Source organism: Nipponia nippon, unplaced genomic scaffold, assembly GCF_047370975.1.
Source record: "Nipponia nippon isolate SJK-2023a ecotype South Korea unplaced genomic scaffold, ASM4737097v1 scaffold_3, whole genome shotgun sequence".
Lineage (NCBI taxonomy): Eukaryota > Metazoa > Chordata > Aves > Pelecaniformes > Threskiornithidae > Nipponia > Nipponia nippon.
This window is the reverse complement of record NW_028262347.1, coordinates 105,346,187-105,365,312: the sequence shown is the minus strand read 5'-3', so window position 1 is coordinate 105,365,312 and position 19,126 is coordinate 105,346,187. Positions and strand designations below refer to the sequence as shown.

Here is a 19,126-nt window from a genome sequence, read left to right as displayed (position 1 = left end):
AGAGCCCTGGCAGTAACTCTGGAGGCTCTGGCATCTCAGCCCTTCCTCTTGGCATTTGGTCACAGAAGAGGGCACTTTAGCTGTAAAAATCCATTCATGCTAATGAGAAAGAAACTGGGAAGAGTTGTCCTAAAGGACTGTCACAAATAGAGGAGAGACCCTAATGTTTTCTCCCCAAGCAGATTAAAAAAATCTCTCCTTAAGGAGAAAAAGAGGCCTTGAGACAGAGAGACCATCAACAAGGGGACAGGGCAGCCATTTCCCTGTTGAAGTCTCTGACTTTTGGGGTTCATCAGCAGCACTGAGGATTTAGCCCTCTGCAGCCAGCCCAGCTCTCATCACTGATCTCCCATGCTTTCCTCTTTTTGCAGGGTGAGTTTACCCCTGTAAACTCTTTTTGGTACATTCCCTTCACCAACCCCCAAACATCCCTTGCAATAATATCATGATTCTCGCTGCGCCTGGAAACAAAGAGCAGATACTTCATAGTCATCCCACATGAAGTAAGCTACCCTTTTTTTTTTTTTTTTTTAGTCAATCCTGATTTTACTGGTGGGGAAATGGAATAAGAGCAATGAAATCCAGCAGATCAGCTCTGATTTGAGGTGCTTCCTTTGTAGAAAGATTATGAGAAAGTTTTTTACCTACAGCACGCTAATTTTAGCCTTCTAGAGAGTAGACAACGTGTTCTGGCTTGGCCACTCAGAATTATTTGCTCTGTTGTATGTAGGGCAGAACATGGAATAGACCCCAGAAGACCTGTTTCTGACTAGAACATTTTAATCAGCAGCTGGCCTTTCATGCCACAGTAGTAGCTACATGGTATTTAGGAAGTAATTGCACACACTGAGATAGTAGCACAAAGTGCTTAGTTTGCTTTATTTGTACTATAAACAGGAAAAAATATTGCACAATCAGACACGGACGGTAAATTCAGAGGTTAACTGAGTCATGGTTTTTTATGGCCAGAAGATGCGGCTATGATTGCTTCGACTGAGCTCAGCGTCACACAGGTCTTTGGATTTCCCTGAAGCGTTTCCTCTTCAAGGTCAGTATGAGGATGCTTGATCTAGGACACTATCATCTTCTGTGAAAACATGCACTCATGATTTACTAAAATACACCGTTCACCCTAGTGCTTGAGTCACTTGTCTCACTGGTGAATCCCTCTTGCTGTGAAAGATATGTGCTGTGTTTCTAGTTCTGCGTGCATTCAGTTTTTGCTTCTTGCAACAGACATCTTCTTGCAGTAGCTTTGTGTGACTGAAGATCCTTCTCTGACCAGTTCCCTAATACATCCTTCCCCTTTCTTTTGGTAAACTGAATTAATTTCCTGGAGCCTTTTGCTCTAAGACTTTCTTTAAACCTCTTATCCGTTCCCGCTGCATCTTTATTAACACTGTGTGGACAACATGTGGGTAGTTGACAATGACCATGATTCAATGGCTATTTCAGATGTTATTTCATAGGCTGCATTTCCTCCTGCCTGCAACTACACGTCTGCAGTTTGTCAGTAGATTTAGGTCTCTGACAAGTAAAAACAGAACAGGTTGTTTGCTTGCAATCAGCAGCTCGAGATTCAGACTGGATGCAGATCTCAGTGGCCCAGCCTTACTGCTTCCAGTTACTGGAGGACATGGGTGTGTTTCTGTGGTTTATCAGAAACCTCTTCATTGGACCAGCTTTGACATTCAAATTTAGCTGTGTTGCCTCCCCAAGTCTGTGATCTCTGCTAAACGGGTAGGTGGTAGGAACCAAGTTTGAATATTGCAGCTAACACAAGCATTGGCCTCTGCAGAAGGTGTGGGGAAGCAGGATGGGCACATCAAGAGCACAAGTCTTAAGAGGAGCGACTGAGGGAACTGGGGTTGTTTAGCCTGGAGAAGAGGAGGCTGAGGGGAGACATTATCGCTCTCTACAACTACCAGAAAGGAGGTTGTAGCGAGGTGGGGGTCGGTCTTTTCTCCCAAGTAACAAGTGATAGGACAAGAGGAAATGGCCTCAAGTTGCGCCAGGGGAGGTTTAGATTGGATATTAGGAAAATTTCTTCACTGAAAGGGAAGTCAGACACTGGAACAGGCTGCCCAGGGAAGTGGTTGAGTCTCCATCCCTGGAGGTATTTAAAAGACAGGTAGACGTGGTGCTTAGGGACATGGTTTAGTGGTGGACTTGGCAGTGCTAGGTTGACAGTTGGACTAGATGATCTTAAGGGTCTTTTCCAACCTTAACAATTCTATGATTCTATGATCAAGGAAGCCTTGTCTCCAGGGTCCTGCCAGGGGCAGACACATGCACTCACACAGGTGCTGTCATCACTGGTGCAGCCAGTGTACAGGGGAAGGGAGGAAGTAGCTGCTTACCAGCTTCACTTAATTACATACACACAGGTACATGCATACAAGGATATAAATATATCATAAGGGCACAGGCAGGTGATATGACTGGAAGTGCGGAGTAATGTGGTAAACCATCACAGACACAGGAGGAACTTCAGCTGGGCAGAAAGTTGTCACCTGCATTTGGGTTTTGGCTGGAGAGCCGTCTGAAAGGCTTAATAAAAGGTTAGCCAGGCCCTTTCACGACTGTGAGAAATTACTGCCATCTCAAAAGGAGGTGTCTACTGTGCTAGTAGACATCACAGAATATATGTCAACTATAGGAACAGAGCGAAAATATAATCTATAGAGATTTGTCCATAACCACTCAGAAAATTAGAGGCAAAACTCAGAAAAACAAGGGTGTCAGTTCTGTGATCTGACCACAAGGCCTGAATTTCCTTCCCTTACTGCTAGAGTTTCTTTGCAAAGCAAAAGCTGATGTTGCAGTTGTCCAGATAAATGGCAAAAGAGTGGATAAGATGCTGATTGTCTTCAGCAGTGGCAGGGGAGAAGAGCTTTACCAGTTAAAGAATTTAATTCCAGCCTGAATATGCCTTTATCTGGCAAAAACTGGGAAGGTTAATTGCCCTATATAGTGAGATGGGGATGCTGGAGAAGGTGTTGCTGCTTTTGATAGATGTCTCCAGAGGCTGGAAATGTACAGTTTTCATTTTTGTGAGGTGAGTTGTAACACAACACATTTTTTAAATGAATGGATACACAATAAATTGCTTTGGAAGGGCAGGGGGGAAAGGTAGCTGCAGTAGTAATTTTGAGCTGCTTCTCACAGACCTGTGCTATCACTTTTAAAATCAGAAGCAACAGAGTGGTTTAAGTGTTTGTTCATTTGTTGGTTTTTTTTTAAGCAGATGTGAGTAGAGATTATTCTGCACATAGCTTATTTTAATGACCTTTCTTCAGCCACAGAACAGGAGCAGCAAAGGCAGAGGTATGTGTATTTTGAAGCCCATGAGGGATGTTCTGACTGCTGACCTGAAGTTGTCATTGAGGTCAGAAGATAATTTAATATCTATAATATATTAGAGTGTCCCTGTACCATCTATCAGTTTTAGTGTCAAGAGCAGTTTTAGGTGTTGTAGATTATTAGCCATTGCCACCTTACCTTCAGCAACTACCAATCTCTTGATGAAAGCCTTTGCCTCAATATACAGTAAAGGGAAGGCAGAAGACCTATTTGTTGATAGTCTGTTGATACTGGAAACAAAAATGGTCAAGATTCTAGGGATGCTCTACACTGATGTAGCTAATTTGAAATAATGGATGGCTATATGGATTTATACCCACTCAGAGCTGTCTTTAATCTTTTCCTTTATAGATATTGCTGACTATTTTGATCCTTTCCTGTTCATTCCTGGAAATGGCATGCTTCCTTTACCTAACGTCTGTTTATGGCTAGTAATTGTGGGCAGATTCTTTTCCAAAGCACTAGAGGGTGGCAATAGTATATTAAAAATAAATATCTTTATTTTTAATAAAAATATTACATTTAATAAAGATATTATATTTAATAAAAATATGATATCACCCTGGACGGTACCAGTATCACAAAGATGAGCCCTGGTTTCTCTTTCTAGCCCTCTTCTCCAACAGAGCTGGTAATCTTGTTGAATCACAATTCTGATTGCTAGGGCAAACACCATATCACTGATTTTTTTAAATTTCTTTTTAATGAATTTTAATTTTAATTCATTAAAATTTTTTTTAATTCATCCTTTGTTGTACTAAAGCAGACTTTAAGCGTGTGAAGTCTGCCACTTGAGTATGGTGTGCTGGCTTGTGCTCAGTACCTCTGCCCTTGCATTAGACAACTGGTTGGTTTAGATACATGCTGAGGTGGAAGGGCATGAAGAAGCTCCTTCTGTGCACAAGCTGCTGTACATGAGATCTGCTTGTCTGAGGCTTTCTCACTGTTCCTGCTGGCCACCTCCTGGCACATGGGCTCTCTTAGCAGCACTGTTAAAGGACAGCCCTTACTGGTACTGAGCAAGAATGTCATAACTGGGCTGTTGCTATCTATTTGGCCATCTCAGACATGACTGTTGCCTTGACATATTCAGTACTTGTGGTTTTGCATGTAGGATTCAGTTTTACTTGAGGCAGGAGGTGGGTGATTCTGACCAGGGTGTTCACGTGTCAGCTCTTGATCTGGAGGGAGTAGACTCTTATCCAATGCTTCTACTCTTGAGATTTCCCAGGAGGAGACTAGATGCTTTTCAGGTTATTTGTCATTACTCTCTGGAAAGCAGACCTTTGAGAGCTTCAGCTTTTTCTATTTCTTATAAAACAAAGAGAGATCTCTTTGACGCAAGGCCAAAGCAGTAAGAGTTCAGCATTTTAGACAGAGAAAAGTGTATGTGATTAGAGTTCCTAAACACTGCATGGGTCTGTGGATAATTGTAGTAGGTTTCATAAAGCCTGCACTTACACCACAGTCAGTGAGAGCAGGAAAAATCAAGTTGGATTAAGTCCTTTCAGCTTCAACAGATGACTCAACATGTCTACCATTGTAACTAGCAACAGGCGTTGGTTCAATGGGTCAGGGGCCAAACCCTCACTTTTTTCATTTAAAGGAGGTATGTTTTCTTGGCTTGCAGGAGTAGTGCAGCTAGGTGATGTCAGGGCAAAAGGCTGGATAAGATTAACTGAATTTAAGTGACTAATAAAAAAAGCAGAAGCATGGATGAAGGCCCTAGATCAGAACTGTCATGGGCTTTGGGTAATTCTGTCTCCAAATCCAGAGAAAGTCTTATTTTCAGGTCCATCTCTAACTGTCTACTTATCTCCAAGCTTCAGAGCACACGAGAGTCCCTACCTAGGTAAAAGAAAATCATCATGTTGGTAGGATAGCAATGTATCGGCTCATAGTTTTTAGTGCCTCCTTTGGAGCTGTCCTCTACTGTTCATCTCAGGGATTGTGTCCTGCGCTAGAAAGACGGTTAGTTTTGTTTCACAAACCACACAGCAATTATCTGTGTTACTGAACAAATTTCCTGTTTGTGCATATGCAAGCGGTAGACAACGCTTGAATACATTCAGTGCAGTGAGAGAAATATTAAGTAAGTAAGTAAGTGAGCTGTTTTTCAGATGTTTCAGATGTCAGAGTTGAGTTGGAACCTAATAACCTAGTTTTAACATCTGGCCTTTGGTAGGGCTCTTTCCAGCTTCAGCTTTTCTGGTGAGCACAACTAAAACTGTACATCCAGAAGCCTTTTAACTTTAGTTTTGTGGTGTTTAAAATCCAGTACTTGGTGATTAGGCCCAATCTGTAATTATATAGCTGAGTTATCACCTCATTAAAAAAAAAGAAGAAAAAGTTATGTAAGAAGTCAGTAAACTCAATTGTTCATAGGCTTCCTTTTTGGAAGACCTCTCCCAAAATCAAGGAAGTGCCGCCAGACAGCAAGTGGGCCTGCCACGATTTGTTTGCCTATTGCAGGAAGAAACAAGGCACTAAGCTTCTTGATGTGAGAGTGCAAAGTTTGTATCTCCACCTATTCCAATAATTAGCTGGACTGATGCCAAGACTAGGTGAAAAAGCTTGAAATAAGAGCAAAGCCATGCCTCAAAAGAGAGGTATGCCCTGAATACAACACAACCCAGGGCTGAAGCCTCCAGTGGATTTGCTAGCAGACACCAGCATTTTCTACCGCATTCCCAGACAGCTGCTGACATAAGAGGGATTTGGCTTTGTACAGGGAAGAAGCAAAGAAAAGGAACTGGCAATGGGAGAAACCAGGAAGGATGTTTCATTCTGTCTATAAAATTCACATTCAAGACATAAGAAAGGGAAGGACCAGACATTCTGGACCAGATTTGCGAGCACCATGTGGTAAGTCATGTCACTTTTCTTTCTTGTGGAGGCAGTAAAAGATATATTTCTATCCTAATCACTGAATTACCCAGCGATTTTATAGAAAAGGTGAGTTTGTCTCTGGCTTTGCCGGCTTTTTTCCTCCTTTCCTTCCTGACATACTCCCTGTGGGATGAACTGCACTGTTTGGCTTAGCTCCCCAAATCCAGGCAGCTTTTACTGTTGTATTTGTTTGGTAACTGCAAGACAAAAGTGCTTGGGAAGAATGTCACCAGGCAAGACTCCTTGGCAGGTTCAGCCAGAGATCCTATTTTAATTAGATAGGCATTTGATGGTACAGGTTATGCTTTTCTTTCTTTTTAAACCTTCTAGCTGCAGATGGGTTACTAGTTACTGCTAATAGTGTATTCACCTACTCAGAATTATCTACTGCTAGATCTATTTTGCAGGTGTTTCTCCTGCAGTTTCTTCTCCTTTCCATAAGTAGCAGACCTTGCGTCTGCTGATTTCTTCTTTTCTTTTTGCTTACCTGACTAGAAACAACATCTAGAAACAGAAAATCATGAGAAAAAGCAATTAGTACTCCCTCATGTTTTCTGTGTTTCCAGGCCAATAATGAAATCCAGTTGTCTAGGAGAAAGTGAGAAGAGGGATTCGATGTGGTAAGAGATGCTCTGGAACACCTGGGGTCTTCTTGATGCTCTCAGGGTCTTCACCCTTACTAATATTTTCTCATTCCAGACTGGGCTCAGTGAGACAACACACAGGAAACCACCATGGTTTGGGTTGCAAGTCTTTATTCTCAGAAGTGATGTGTGTATCTGCTCTCGCATATCATGGTTATCTTTCACATATGCCCAAGCAAACACACTTGTAGAAACTAATGTATCATCTATAATGTTCTTGATTTGCCTGTAGCAGAAGAAGCTCTCTGCCTGACCTTGTTATATCACCACGTCAGAGCAGTTGCATGAGGACTGGTACTAAAGATTGACTGCTTAGGCCAGGAGTATATGTGGTGGTTAGGACCGGAGCCTGCATTTGATGGGATATTCTCCAAAGCTCAGTGATCTTGGGATGCATATTGGTGCTCAGTGGCAGGTGATTTGTGTGGAGTACAAGGATGCAATATATTGCTCACATTCAAAAACGCCACTACAAAATGTGTCCTTCTTGGAAGCCACCCGTGTTTTATGTCTCTTGGCTTTTCACAAGTTCTATGGTGGGGACTCAGAAATGCTAATAGAAATGATTCATGTAGTGTTGGTTCCTGAGCAGAACTCTTTATTCATCTACTGGCAGAACAGGATTGTTTCATCTGCGAAAGGGCATTAAGCATTTAGTACCCACTAAGAACTAGCGGGAACTGAAATTTGGTAAATTTTGCATATAAGGACTTGTGGAAAATTCCCATAGACCCAAAGAGGGCCCACACCAACACAATCCTACTGAAACAACCAATCACCTACAAAGCAGGAATTAGGGTCTACAGTGATTGGTCTGTATTTCTGAGTTGCTGAACATGCTAGACAAATATCGGCCTTTTAAATAAATCTTCAGTTCAGTTACTCCTGTAACTAGTCCTCTTCTCTATCAAGAAGCTGTGTGGTGCAGAGAGAAATGTAGAGACTGAAGAGGTGAGCTGTGGTACGATATAGCAAGGCAAATCAGCTTTTCTAGACAAAGCGTTTGTGGTGGTGTTGGCCACAGTTTGAGGAAGCTTCTCTGGAGAGGCTGGAGAGAAGTGCCTGGTGGGGAGGGAATAGAAGGTGGCTGTGAGAAAGTCCTGTGCACCAGAAACTGGGACCCAGCAGGAAGCAGTTGGATAGTTTCACTATTTAATTTTGAGCTTCATGTTACTAAACCGTGATCCTAGTAAGAGGAGGACTACTGGAAAAACCCTTTCAGGCTGCAGCATGGCTAACAGTTGGAAAAGAAAACAGGCAAAGTAGCAAGCATACCTGCAAATGTAGCAGTGATACATCCTACTATGATGATCAAAAGGAAAAGGTCCACTTTGCTATGTTCTGTTCTGTAGCTTTTCAGTTGCTGGAAGAAATGTGGATTGTTAGATGTGAATGAAAACAACAGAACATCGTTTTCTGAGTGTTTTGCACTGATGCATGCTGATATCCTCAAGGACATGAAAGTTACCACCCGGATATCTGCAAAGAAATACTTGCAAAGCAAGGGAGAAGAACAACTGAGACTACCCTACCAATGCTTCTAGGGGAAGGCAAACTGAGCCTCCTATGGCAGTGGAAGCTGCCATAAATATTTGTGGAACCTGATCTTATGTTCCCTCCATAAAGGCCTCAGTGATATCATGGTGCAGGAGCTAGAACGCATAGAAAAGGTGATAGCCTGGAGCTGAAAGGACTCTTCCTTGATCACTACTGCCTGTTAGGGTCTGAAATCCTGCAAATTATTCTTGTAAGAATTCTTCAGCTCCTAACAATTACTGTCTGACCTTCTCCTTTAACCTGTCTGATCTCCAGGCTTGATCCTGATCCCTGGCTCTGGCCTGGCCATGGAATATGAAAGGTCAGTCCACAATGACCTACTTCAGCTTAACAATTGTGCCTGATTGAAAACAGCACATGTGAATGCCCTGTCCATTTGCTCTGTGACTCTACAAACACCCTGAGAAGGATGAATACCAAGTGTGAGACAGAAACCTGCCAGCAGTGTGGAGAAAGAAAATGTGGTAAAGGTCTCCAAAACCAGTCTAGCTAAGCTGCAACCCGCAGCTGGTCTGCAGGGTCAGAGCATTGTTCTCTGAACTGGGATCATCCCTCAAGCCCTCTATTAAAAGGTCAATGTTGTCCCCGGTCTGTGGAGGTAGATCAGAGGAGATGGAGAAAGGGAAACTCTTGGAAGTGATCATTCTCTCTAAACAAATAATAAGCATGGAACTTTAGAGCAAACATTAATTACTCAAGTCTCAAGGCCTCAATGGCAAAAATTACAAATGCACCAAGTCTAATTTTCAACAAGAACCAAACGTGAGAGTGACTTAAGTGAGTAAAGCCGTACCCTGAAATACAGGTCTGTTTTCTTCCAACATTGGAGTGTGTGAAGAACCTGAACTTTGCTCGAGGCTGCTTTGGATTGCTGTGTCACTGCTCAGATTTGCTAGTAATGACATCAATGCCTCTTAGATCAATGTTCACTGAAGGTAGCGAGTATTTTTACTTTAACTTCAGTTAATTTAACTTTGGAATTAGTCTTTTGAAGTCCCTTCATAAAGCACCAAGAGGAAGCCATTTTTCTCTCCCAGAACATTATCTCAGTTTCCGGTTAAATATTATGAGTGTATAGAATAAAATGGGAAGAAAAGAAAATGACCTACTTCACCAAAATCAGATCTTGGTCCATACTCAACCTTTTTGCTAAGCTAAAACATTAGACAGTCCTGAGAAGAAATGCAAGAATCTCAAAAGCTTATCCAGAGACTGTGATCTTCTAATACGTATCTAGAGCATAGTGTGGACTAGCAAATACTGTATACAGTAACAAGGACAAGTGCAAAGTCCTGCACCTGGGATAACAACCATATCCCATTCTACTTGGTGCTAGTCAGGCCACGCCTGAAGTACTGTATCCAGTTCTGGTCCCCACAGTTCAAAAAAGATACAGACAGGCTGGAGATGGTCCAAAGAAGGGCCACAAAAATTATCAGAGGGCTGGAGAACCTGCCTTTTAAGGAAAGACTGAAGGAGTTAAGCCTTTTCACCCTGGAGAAGAGATGGCTCAAGGGGGGAATCTCGTCACAGTATTCCAATACTTAAAGGGCAGCTACCAAGAGAATGGAGGCTCTCTTCACAAGGAGCCACATGGAGAAGACAAGGGGCAAGTAATGGGTACAAATTGTACCAGGAGGGGTTTCATCTTGATATAAGAAAGAATTTTTTACAGTGAGAACAATCACTGGAACAATCTCCCCAGGGACATGGTAGACTCCCCTTCACTTGAGGTTTTCAAGGTGCAATTGAACAGGGTGCTAGATAATCTCACCTAGGCTCCCTTTCCCACAAAAAGGCTGGACCAGGTGATCTTTCGAGGTCCTTCCAGTCTGGGCTGTTCTATGATTCTATGATCTTTTTCTTTCATTCAAAGTACAGAATTTCACTGAGACCCTAATACCTGTTTATACATTGCCCAAATATATCTGCAGTAGGCAAAACTAATGCTCTTCTTCCTAGTGAAGGAGCAGTCATTACACTGTGAAGTCAACTGGATTTCCTGGAGGGATGTTCCCATGTGGAACCAATATTCCTGACTGAGTGGAGTGACCTGTACTACTACTCATCTTGTATCATTTCAGGTGACCTCATTTGTCATAAACTGTATTGCTATGACCTCTACATCCCATCTGCACCTGCACACGGAACAAGGAACAGATAGCCGTTGACAGCTTTATTAACGAGAAGATTGTGGAAGTCCTGGAGAATGATGATTACTGCTGTTACCATGGTTACAGGAATTTTCTTGGTGGAGATACCATCATACATGCCATGCAGAAACCCATGAAAATTATCCCTGTTACACTTATACCAGTCTACAAAGACCAATACTTCCGAACTCTTTTAGACATGCTTGTAACTGAAGATAAGCTGAGGAGAATTGTACTGCTTTTGTTTGATGCTACTTATACTTTTCCCAATCTATGGCAGTGTTGTTTTTCAGTAGAAGTCAACGACCCACAACTTTTGTGCAAAACAAAGAAAACCACAGATCTTCATAGAAGACTGATTCCATTGAGCAGAAGGAAACAGATAGTATTGAGGGAAATAGACACAGGTAAGACCACAGGTCTTGTCATGGCTGACTGTTGGATCCACCTTACTTTAAAATGTCTAAGGCTATGTCTACTCAATCAGACCCCATGATGAGACAGAACTGTCTAATTTGGGCACAGTTCTATGCTCATAAGTGATTTCTAAAGTAGACATAGCTCATGTTGCATCAACTAGAAACACAGGCAGAGCAAAGTCACGCTGTCTGCACTTGGTGATGGTAATATATCCTGAGAGTTTTACCAAAATGATCCTGTGGCAGTTCTTTCAAAACTCTTCTATCTGTGAAACCTAGATCTTTGGTCCCAGAGGGAGAGAAAAAAATATATTCTGCTTAAAGGTAAAACCCTTCTAATGCAACCTGAAATAACATATTTAGTTGGCCTAAAATATCTTGCCTAAAGAATGCCAAGAAATCTTAGTGCTCCAGTGAGATTTGCATACCTTGAGGAGAAGCTGAAATAATTTCTTTCCAGTAGTACGAAACTCTCGAGATAGATAGCCAAGGGGATGTAGGACATTCAAACCACTGCTGTATAGAACTGATCGGAACTTTCTGGCCACCAGTTTGGTATTCAGATAAAGGACACCTTTCTTGTGATAGATTTTCACTATCTGACCTGGTTTGTCAGTAGTGGAACACAGGCGTATTTTCTTCAGTGCCCTTCACTGTGCTGAACACTTCACAAAACAGATGGATAGGCACAGTTTCTGTCTCTAAAATCCTAAACATTCTATGACACCTGTGTGTCTGCATACTGATAGAGAAGCAGATCTGCACTGATTTGGGTCTATGCACCCAGCAGCAAATACACACATAGGGCCAGATACTAAACGTCAATCACAAACCGGCTTGTTTATTCCATGTCAGATTAGACAGGATTGTGCCTTTTGGTTGTTTATATTTTGTCTTATCCTAGAGAAGAGCTTGCTCTCCTTAACTGTCCTGCCTTCTCTTTCCAGAGTCTGCTTCACCCTTCTCGTTGTCCACAGGCAGAGACTGTAAGTGATACCAACATTTTTGAGTATGCATTACTGCAGAGTGTCTGCAGGATAACAGGTGAATTTAGCCAACTAATGTCTCTGTGCTCCATCTTTGTATTACAGCCCCTTTCAGGAGGTCAGATAGATCAAGGGAGTCATTCAGACCGTACTGGAGACATCACTACACCTCTTCCTTCAGCAACTCATTCTTGCAGCACAAAGTGCTTCCCCACAGAGGTACTGCTCCTGCACATACAGTCCGTACACAGACTGCTCCCACACACTGGTGATGCTCTCCCAGCCAGGGTACTCACACTCATGTAATAGTTCCACACAGCAGCAGCTGGGAGGACTCTGTTGCAGTAGCCTTTAGGAACTTCCATGTCCCACACAACAGACTCCTGCATTTGTAGTTGTGCTCTTGAGCTGCAAAATAAAGACTATATTTATCTGCATCAGCGTAATTACTGGAAGATGATACTGGAGCTGCTGCAAAGGAAAGAGCTGGTGGGGAAAGCAAGCATGAACTGCATGTCCCTTGCTTATGGCATTAAGTGTACGTCTGATTTCCTGGTGAAGCTAGCTGAACTATAAAGCACAAGCAAGATAAGAGAGGTGTTACAATTCAGCTTGAGTCTCATAGGGCGGTATAATCTTAATGGGCAAGAATCAACTAAAATATGGATTGCCATTCATGTCTGTGCAGCATTGCTTCTGCAATGTGAGCCAATTTCAGTTCTTACCATAGTCAATAGTAAGACTTCACCTCTTCCAATTTATCTCTTCAAGGGGGCAATAGACTAGCTGTTTCTTTGAAAACACAAGCTGTAGTCAGGTTTTGACCAGTGCACCTCTTTCAGAGTATGTATATGGCTTTGTATTCTGGGATATCTTCAAGGAGCATTATGTGCAAGGTTTGGTTAGGATGCCTAACAAAATAGTGAGGAGTGACTCACTTCTTTTCCTTTCAGATTTCTGGTAGATTGTATGTTTATTAGTACGTTCATAGCACCATCTCAAACCACATCCTCTTCTCTGAGGACAGACAAACTGACTAATGGTCCCTGTAGGCTGTGATCCAGTACAGAAACCAGCTAGAAACTCTGTGAAGGTTCCAGCTGATATATGTTTATTTTGTTTTCTGTCCAGAAACTGAAGACATCCTGAAAGAAATGTCCCACCTATCTTTTCAAGAGCTGGATGATTATTATATGAGATACTGGGATGCTAGCAATGAGCGGATCAGACAACAGATCTGTCAGGTTTTGGTCAAAGACATCAAGAGGGACTTTCTGACTTTCTCTAGGTTGGCAAACCTGGAGAACTTAGAGCTGAGAGTAAGAAATCTCATCCAATGCAACAGCTCTGCTTCCAACCAGGAGCTTTGCGTTCAGCAGGAGAAACTACACTGTTGGATTCTGGCAGCAATGTTTGTTCATGTCTCCACAGCAAACAATGGAAAGCTGAAGGCTCTGTTGAAGGGAATGGTCTTTGCAAAATGCGCTGTCCCTTCAGACGAGAGAAATTACGAGTATCTGTGCTTTAGTGCCTACCAGAAAATCAGAATGGCCATCTCCACTGCTGTGAAAAAACAAATACCCTGGCCAAATTTCATAGAAACGTACCTGAAGCGCTTGGAAAGTTTCCTTAAAACACTGGAGAAAAGAGTGACTTGTGCAAACCAGGGGTTCGTGCAGTTCCAATTCATCCAGAAGCAGCTTCAGAGAATACCCTGGATGATAAGACATATCTTTATCCTTGTTCTTACTGAAAAGGTGCGTAACAAACTGATCATGCTATCCTAGTATTGCTTTTGTAACTCCTGACTTGTCCATCTCTCACTGGTGTGACATTACTATGTGAGCAGCAAATACACAACCCCTGGGCAAGAGACTTGTTTTATGCATCCTTTTAGTTGGATGTGCAGTCAGCTACTTAATATGAAAGTAAGCAAACACCATCAATGAAGCTCACAGTAAATGTGAGCAAGTCAGTTACTCTGTGTATTTTCCAGGTGTTTGCAGAAAAACTGCTTGCAGTCAGCCAGCCCTTCTTCTTCCATGTGTGCACAAAGTTGGGGAAAAAGCACTGGGAGATTCTACTGGAAATCACTGAGCGTATCACTGAACATATCCAAGCCAGCCACACACAAGGTAAGGAAATGCAGGACTGGCCTGAGGCATAGGCAAAGCCAGTACTTGCTTTGGGCATCAGATTTCAGACAATGGCAAAACAACCACTGCTTGGCTGGTCACTATTCCAAAAGGCCTCAGCTGCTCTATTTATTAGACTGTATGTCCAGTTATTATCCCCTTTTGTCTAGCGTTCACCCCTGACTGACTTGATTGAAGAAGGTGATGACGACAATGGCAAAATTATAACCTTTCAGAAAGAGGCAGGACTGGGCTTTCAGTGTTTTACATAAAGCAGTGGAGATCTTCACTGTCTGATTTTTCTGAGCTGATTGCTTTTCTATCCATTGAACTGAGCCCTGTGCTGCTGAGACAAAACTCTCACTGGAGATGTAAACCAGCACTCCAGTTGGCTACAGATGTCCAACCTGGCACGGCTTTGTCAATGAGATTGTGGTGACTTGGCTCTGCTTAGTCAATGCTACAGCAGATAAACAGTATTTTTCTTCTCTTCCTGTCTCAAATCATTGTACCATGGTGCCGTGTTCTTTTTAAAAGTCTGCAATGTATAGTTATGGTGGCTCCTCTGCAGTGACGTTAACAGAGCACTTCTCTGTCACAGGGGCAGTAAAAGAGTGCCTGCATCTTCTCCAAAGCCTGTGGGAATGGTGCATGAGAACTGCCATTAAAGAGACGAAGACTTTGGCAATGCTCATCCTCAATCATTTCTTCCAAAAGTTGCTTTACAACCGCTGAGTGAGGTGAGACACTGCATTGCACCATTACTCTTTAGCAAGGATGGCACTTACACATGTGCTACTGAGCTGGGAAACAAAGTGATCCCATCTGATCCCAGCCATGTGGAGGCAGCTCTCCGAGAACATCTGAAGGTCACCTTCCCTGATCTTACCCTCAAGGGACAGATGAAGACAAATGCCGGTAGCATTGTTGTGCAAGGTATCACACCTGTAGGGAATGCAAAGATCTACATAGCCAAACAACAGACCCTGAATGACATCTTGCAGACGAATGCCACTGACAGTGACTGTGAAAGGTTTCAAGAGGTGATCAAATTAGTGGCTCTGTGTCAAGACAGGGAGTCCATTGCCAAGCTGCAAAAGTCCAGTGCCTGTGGAGTGCCTCCGCTGTACATGATGGAAGATGGGAACCTGCTCTTGGCTTTCCTGCAAGAAAACAGAAATAAGCTCACCCAATCCTTTATAATAGATGTTTTAAAAGATATTGCCAGAGCTGTTGCGTCATGTCACCAGAAAAGGGTCTTGCTTTGCAACATCACTCCAGCCAGTTTCATTATGGTCACAGGTGGACGACAAGGAACCAGAGCACTTCAAGTGCAGGTCAAGCTGTCTGATTTCTTCCAGGCCAGGCTGGCTCCCCCAGAGGATGACAGATAGTATTCAGCTACTGATTGTCCCTATGAAACCATCAAATCTCTGCAGCTCAGAGGTACAGACATGCAGAGCTGGTGGGGTGAAGACAGGCTTGGGAAAAGTCTGTGATTTTCACCGGGCTGCTATTCACTGAACAGCTCTTCTGTGACTCATTTCTCTGCTCTGAGGTTTAGTATCCTCAGGGAAAACAAGGTTCATTTGTCCTTCCCCATGTCTTCAAAGACCTTAGAGAGCCTTGATAAATGCAAGCTAACACTATTTATGATATGAATATGCAAAAAGACCAACAGTGAAATGTAAGAAGCCTCAGGCAACACGTTTTCTTACCCTGACTGCTATCAAAACAACTGAAATCAATTGCTAGGACTCCAGCTTGTCCTTCTCCTGCTCAGTTTTCTGCTGCAGTCTGGCAGTCATTCTGAGTACCTGGATAGGGCTGGCTGACTCTTACAAATGATTTATATGTGCACAGCAGCAGTAAGCACTCAGACTGCTGTAGATAGGGTTAATCATGTGCTTCTTATAAGGAAATGGTTTTAACAAAAACTATCAGTTCAGGAAGTACATAAAAATTCAGCAGTCTCTTCATTTGACACCTGTTGCAACTTTGCCTGGGAAGCTGTCATAACAGAGTAAGATTAAATCACTGAGTCATCAGAAATGATGGAAAACTCATGCTGTAAACAATGCTAGTTGAAGATTAAAGAATGAAACTGCCCCAGAAATGCCCAGGAGTATGTAAACTTTGAAGCCTTGCAGCTCATCCTAGGCAAAGCCCTTACTAATTCACTCAGTTTCGCACCCTGGTACTGGAGCCACACAAGCCTGGTGGCCCAGGAATATATTATAAGGGTGAGTGTCTATGTGGGTTCTGGTATGTGTAGTAAAGGCTGAGTTGTGCCATGGACTTCCTTCAATGAAGACACTATAAAAAAGCCTCCTTTTTTAACACCTGTCAGAACTCCTCTGAGACCTCCATCGCTCAGTCAAATGCAGTTGCAACTGGTCAAAACTTTTCTAAATTATTAAGCTGTGATAGAAACAGTCTCACACAGACAGTGTGAATTATTTTCCATATTCTGCTCTCTTTAGCCTCCTTATGAGTAATTTGTAGGCTGTCTAGTAGTTGTTGCTAAGATCAGTTTTCCCTCTTTTATTTTCTCATTGGCCATGTCCAGGTGCTGTGAGGATGGTTACTGATGGTTACAAAGATAAACCTATATCCATAGCAAGGGCAAGAGAATTCTGGTCTTGGCCTTTGTCTTGATTCATCTCTGTCTTAACACAGGAGACAGTGAGGAGCCACTGTCCATATACTTCAGTGCTCCCGAGTCCCTGCAGTATCACATCTTCTCTGCTTTCTCTGATGCATGGGCTGTTGCTGCGACGTTTTACTCCATTCTTCTGTATGGTGGGCAAACATACTTTGAGCTCAGCTACTTGCCTGTGTCCAGATTCATAAAAGAGGTAAGTGGCCTTCACAGGGGATCAGAAAAACATCTTTTTTACCAACTGGGGGATGTGTCCTTAATGCCAGAGGGTGTTAAGGGTGTGAACAGACACTAATAGTGAGAAATGAACAGGAGCCATGAAAATACAACCTATTTCAGCCTGAGAAACTGAAGTTCACATTTAATTTGGTCTTTCAAACCTGTGGACCTTGATTAAACATCTGAATCTTGGAGAGTGCACAAAGAACAATCCTTGGCCACACAAATAGGCTGTCCTTACCTGACTGGTTACACATCCATGTGTGTAGTCTGGATAAGCTCCATTTTCCCCAAGGTAAATAGGGAACTGAAGACTCCAGAGGGGTGATCAAGTCATCCAGAAAGGGAGAGGAAATTGCAGACATCTATGGGAACCAGAAGGAAAATCTGCATATTGTTAAAAGAAATCTGGTTAAAAAAGCATAAGGACTTGCTATAGCAGCTTGTGTAGGGTAGACTAAAGCTGAAGTTTCTGCTCTGAGTACTGTACTGAGTTATTGTATCAGAGCTCAGTGAAAACCACCTGTATTTGAATATTGTCTCTACCTTGGGATGGGAGTAGGGTCTGATACCCCTGTGCCCGAAAGATCTATGACTGCTGTGTTGGAAACTGGTAAAAAGAAAATCAGAGTGGGACCAGCTACGGTGTAAAGGGACTTAATTACAAGCAGTAGGACACCGTTGGGTCTTTCAGGGGTGAAGTCATCAAGGGAAATGTTACATGAAAGCCAGATCAGCAGCAGTTCAAAGATCTCAACGGTACTGCACAGTGGTGGGAACTGGAAGAGTGAAAGGGCTATTTAGATAGGTCAAATTCTGCTCCATTATGTTGGTGGAATCCTGGAAATTAATAGTTGACTCATTTACATTGCTGTAACCTCTGATGTCACCTTGAGATAGTAGGATAAGCATTGCCCAGGGCTGTTTTGTTTTTCAGTCAGGCTCAGCTGCAGTCACCATGGTTGGTCTTTTTCTTTGTCTTCCCCTCTTAGATCTGTGGCGGTCACAGGGCACAAAGACCAGACTCAATTCCTCTGAAACTGTGGGATGTAATAGCCCCCAACTTGGAGCATGATGAAACAAAGCGGACATCCATGGAAGCACTGATAGAGCACTTGGAAAACTACAGGAGGACCCTGGATGTGTAACTGTAACTGGCTAGTATCTTGGTCAACATCACTGTAGCAATGACTACTTAATGTAGTACTGGTCATGTGTAGCATTGTAGTACCCAGTCAAGGGGCTGTGCTAGGGCTGTACAGATGGAGAGTTAGAGAGCTTACAGTTTTAAGCTAAATGTAGCCATGAAAAATATGTGTCTGTTCCCTCCTGCAGAAGGGCAGAGCCTTGCAGTTGAAGGTTCTTCACCAACTAGAGAGCTAATCTTAGGGACACCCTTTCCTTTATTCCCAGGATCCTGCTTGTGATCCTTCCTTTTACCAGCAAAAATCCAGGCCAGCAGTGTAAAATTCCTTGTGCTGTGAAAAGCTAGGTCAGAGGAATTCAGACAGCAGTATGGCCATACCTGCCACCTTCCCAGCTCAGTTACAGCTTCTAGAGTGACAGTAACAGTGACCAAGCAGACTGTTTAATGTATTAAAAACTGTATATGGTATAATATACCTGACTGATAAACTCTCTCTTCATTGATGCTGTCAGGGTCTGGGTAAACTTCTCCACCAATCCTGCCCCGTTATTGTACCCTAGTTTGTTCTGGGTATTTCTCCTTCAAGTGAAGGCTCAGGTCTACCTCTGTGTTTATAATGTCTTCCACAGTTGGACCTTGGCTTTTAGGCAGTGGAATATGGTTTCATTCATCCCATTTACGTAGTGCATTGCATAGTCAGAGGGACAGAAGTCTGTCTCAGCAACATTTGAAGAGTTGAACTAACAACAATTTTGGCTCCCTGGTTGAATTCTCTTTCATTACAGAAGTTATTAAATAAGACACTCCTCAGATGATGACAATGAATTTTGATAGCATGATGTCACCAACCTGACACTTCCAATAGCCTGGAACAGCCCTACAGAGTTAGAGGCAGGAGGTCCTTTCCCAGCCTCTGGTCCAATTCCCTGGTTACAGAGCACACTGATGGATC

The 19,126-nt window shown here is 42.8% G+C and overlaps 1 protein-coding gene across 2 annotated transcripts; it reads left to right on the top strand.

Annotated features, from left to right (window-relative positions):
- Nucleotides 1-913: 913 nt before the first annotated feature.
- Nucleotides 914-18,136, top strand: LOC148054818 (uncharacterized). Of its 2 annotated transcripts, XM_087767170.1 has the most exons (11): nucleotides 914-1,048; nucleotides 6,095-6,228; nucleotides 6,819-6,872; nucleotides 10,538-11,013; nucleotides 11,973-12,011; nucleotides 12,117-12,230; nucleotides 13,143-13,768; nucleotides 14,008-14,146; nucleotides 14,748-14,886; nucleotides 16,826-17,004; nucleotides 18,020-18,136. In XM_087767170.1, exons 4-9 carry the CDS (start codon nucleotides 10,728-10,730, stop codon nucleotides 14,879-14,881), a joined length of 1,338 nt encoding a protein of 445 aa, XP_087623296.1. In that variant the 5' UTR covers nucleotides 914-1,048; nucleotides 6,095-6,228; nucleotides 6,819-6,872; nucleotides 10,538-10,727; the 3' UTR covers nucleotides 14,882-14,886; nucleotides 16,826-17,004; nucleotides 18,020-18,136. The 2 variants fall into 2 exon arrangements, with proteins under 2 accessions (XP_087623296.1, XP_087623297.1); XM_087767171.1 differs by lacking the exons at nucleotides 914-1,048; nucleotides 6,819-6,872 and having other exon boundaries at nucleotides 5,985-6,228.
- Nucleotides 18,137-19,126: the final 990 nt, after the last annotated feature.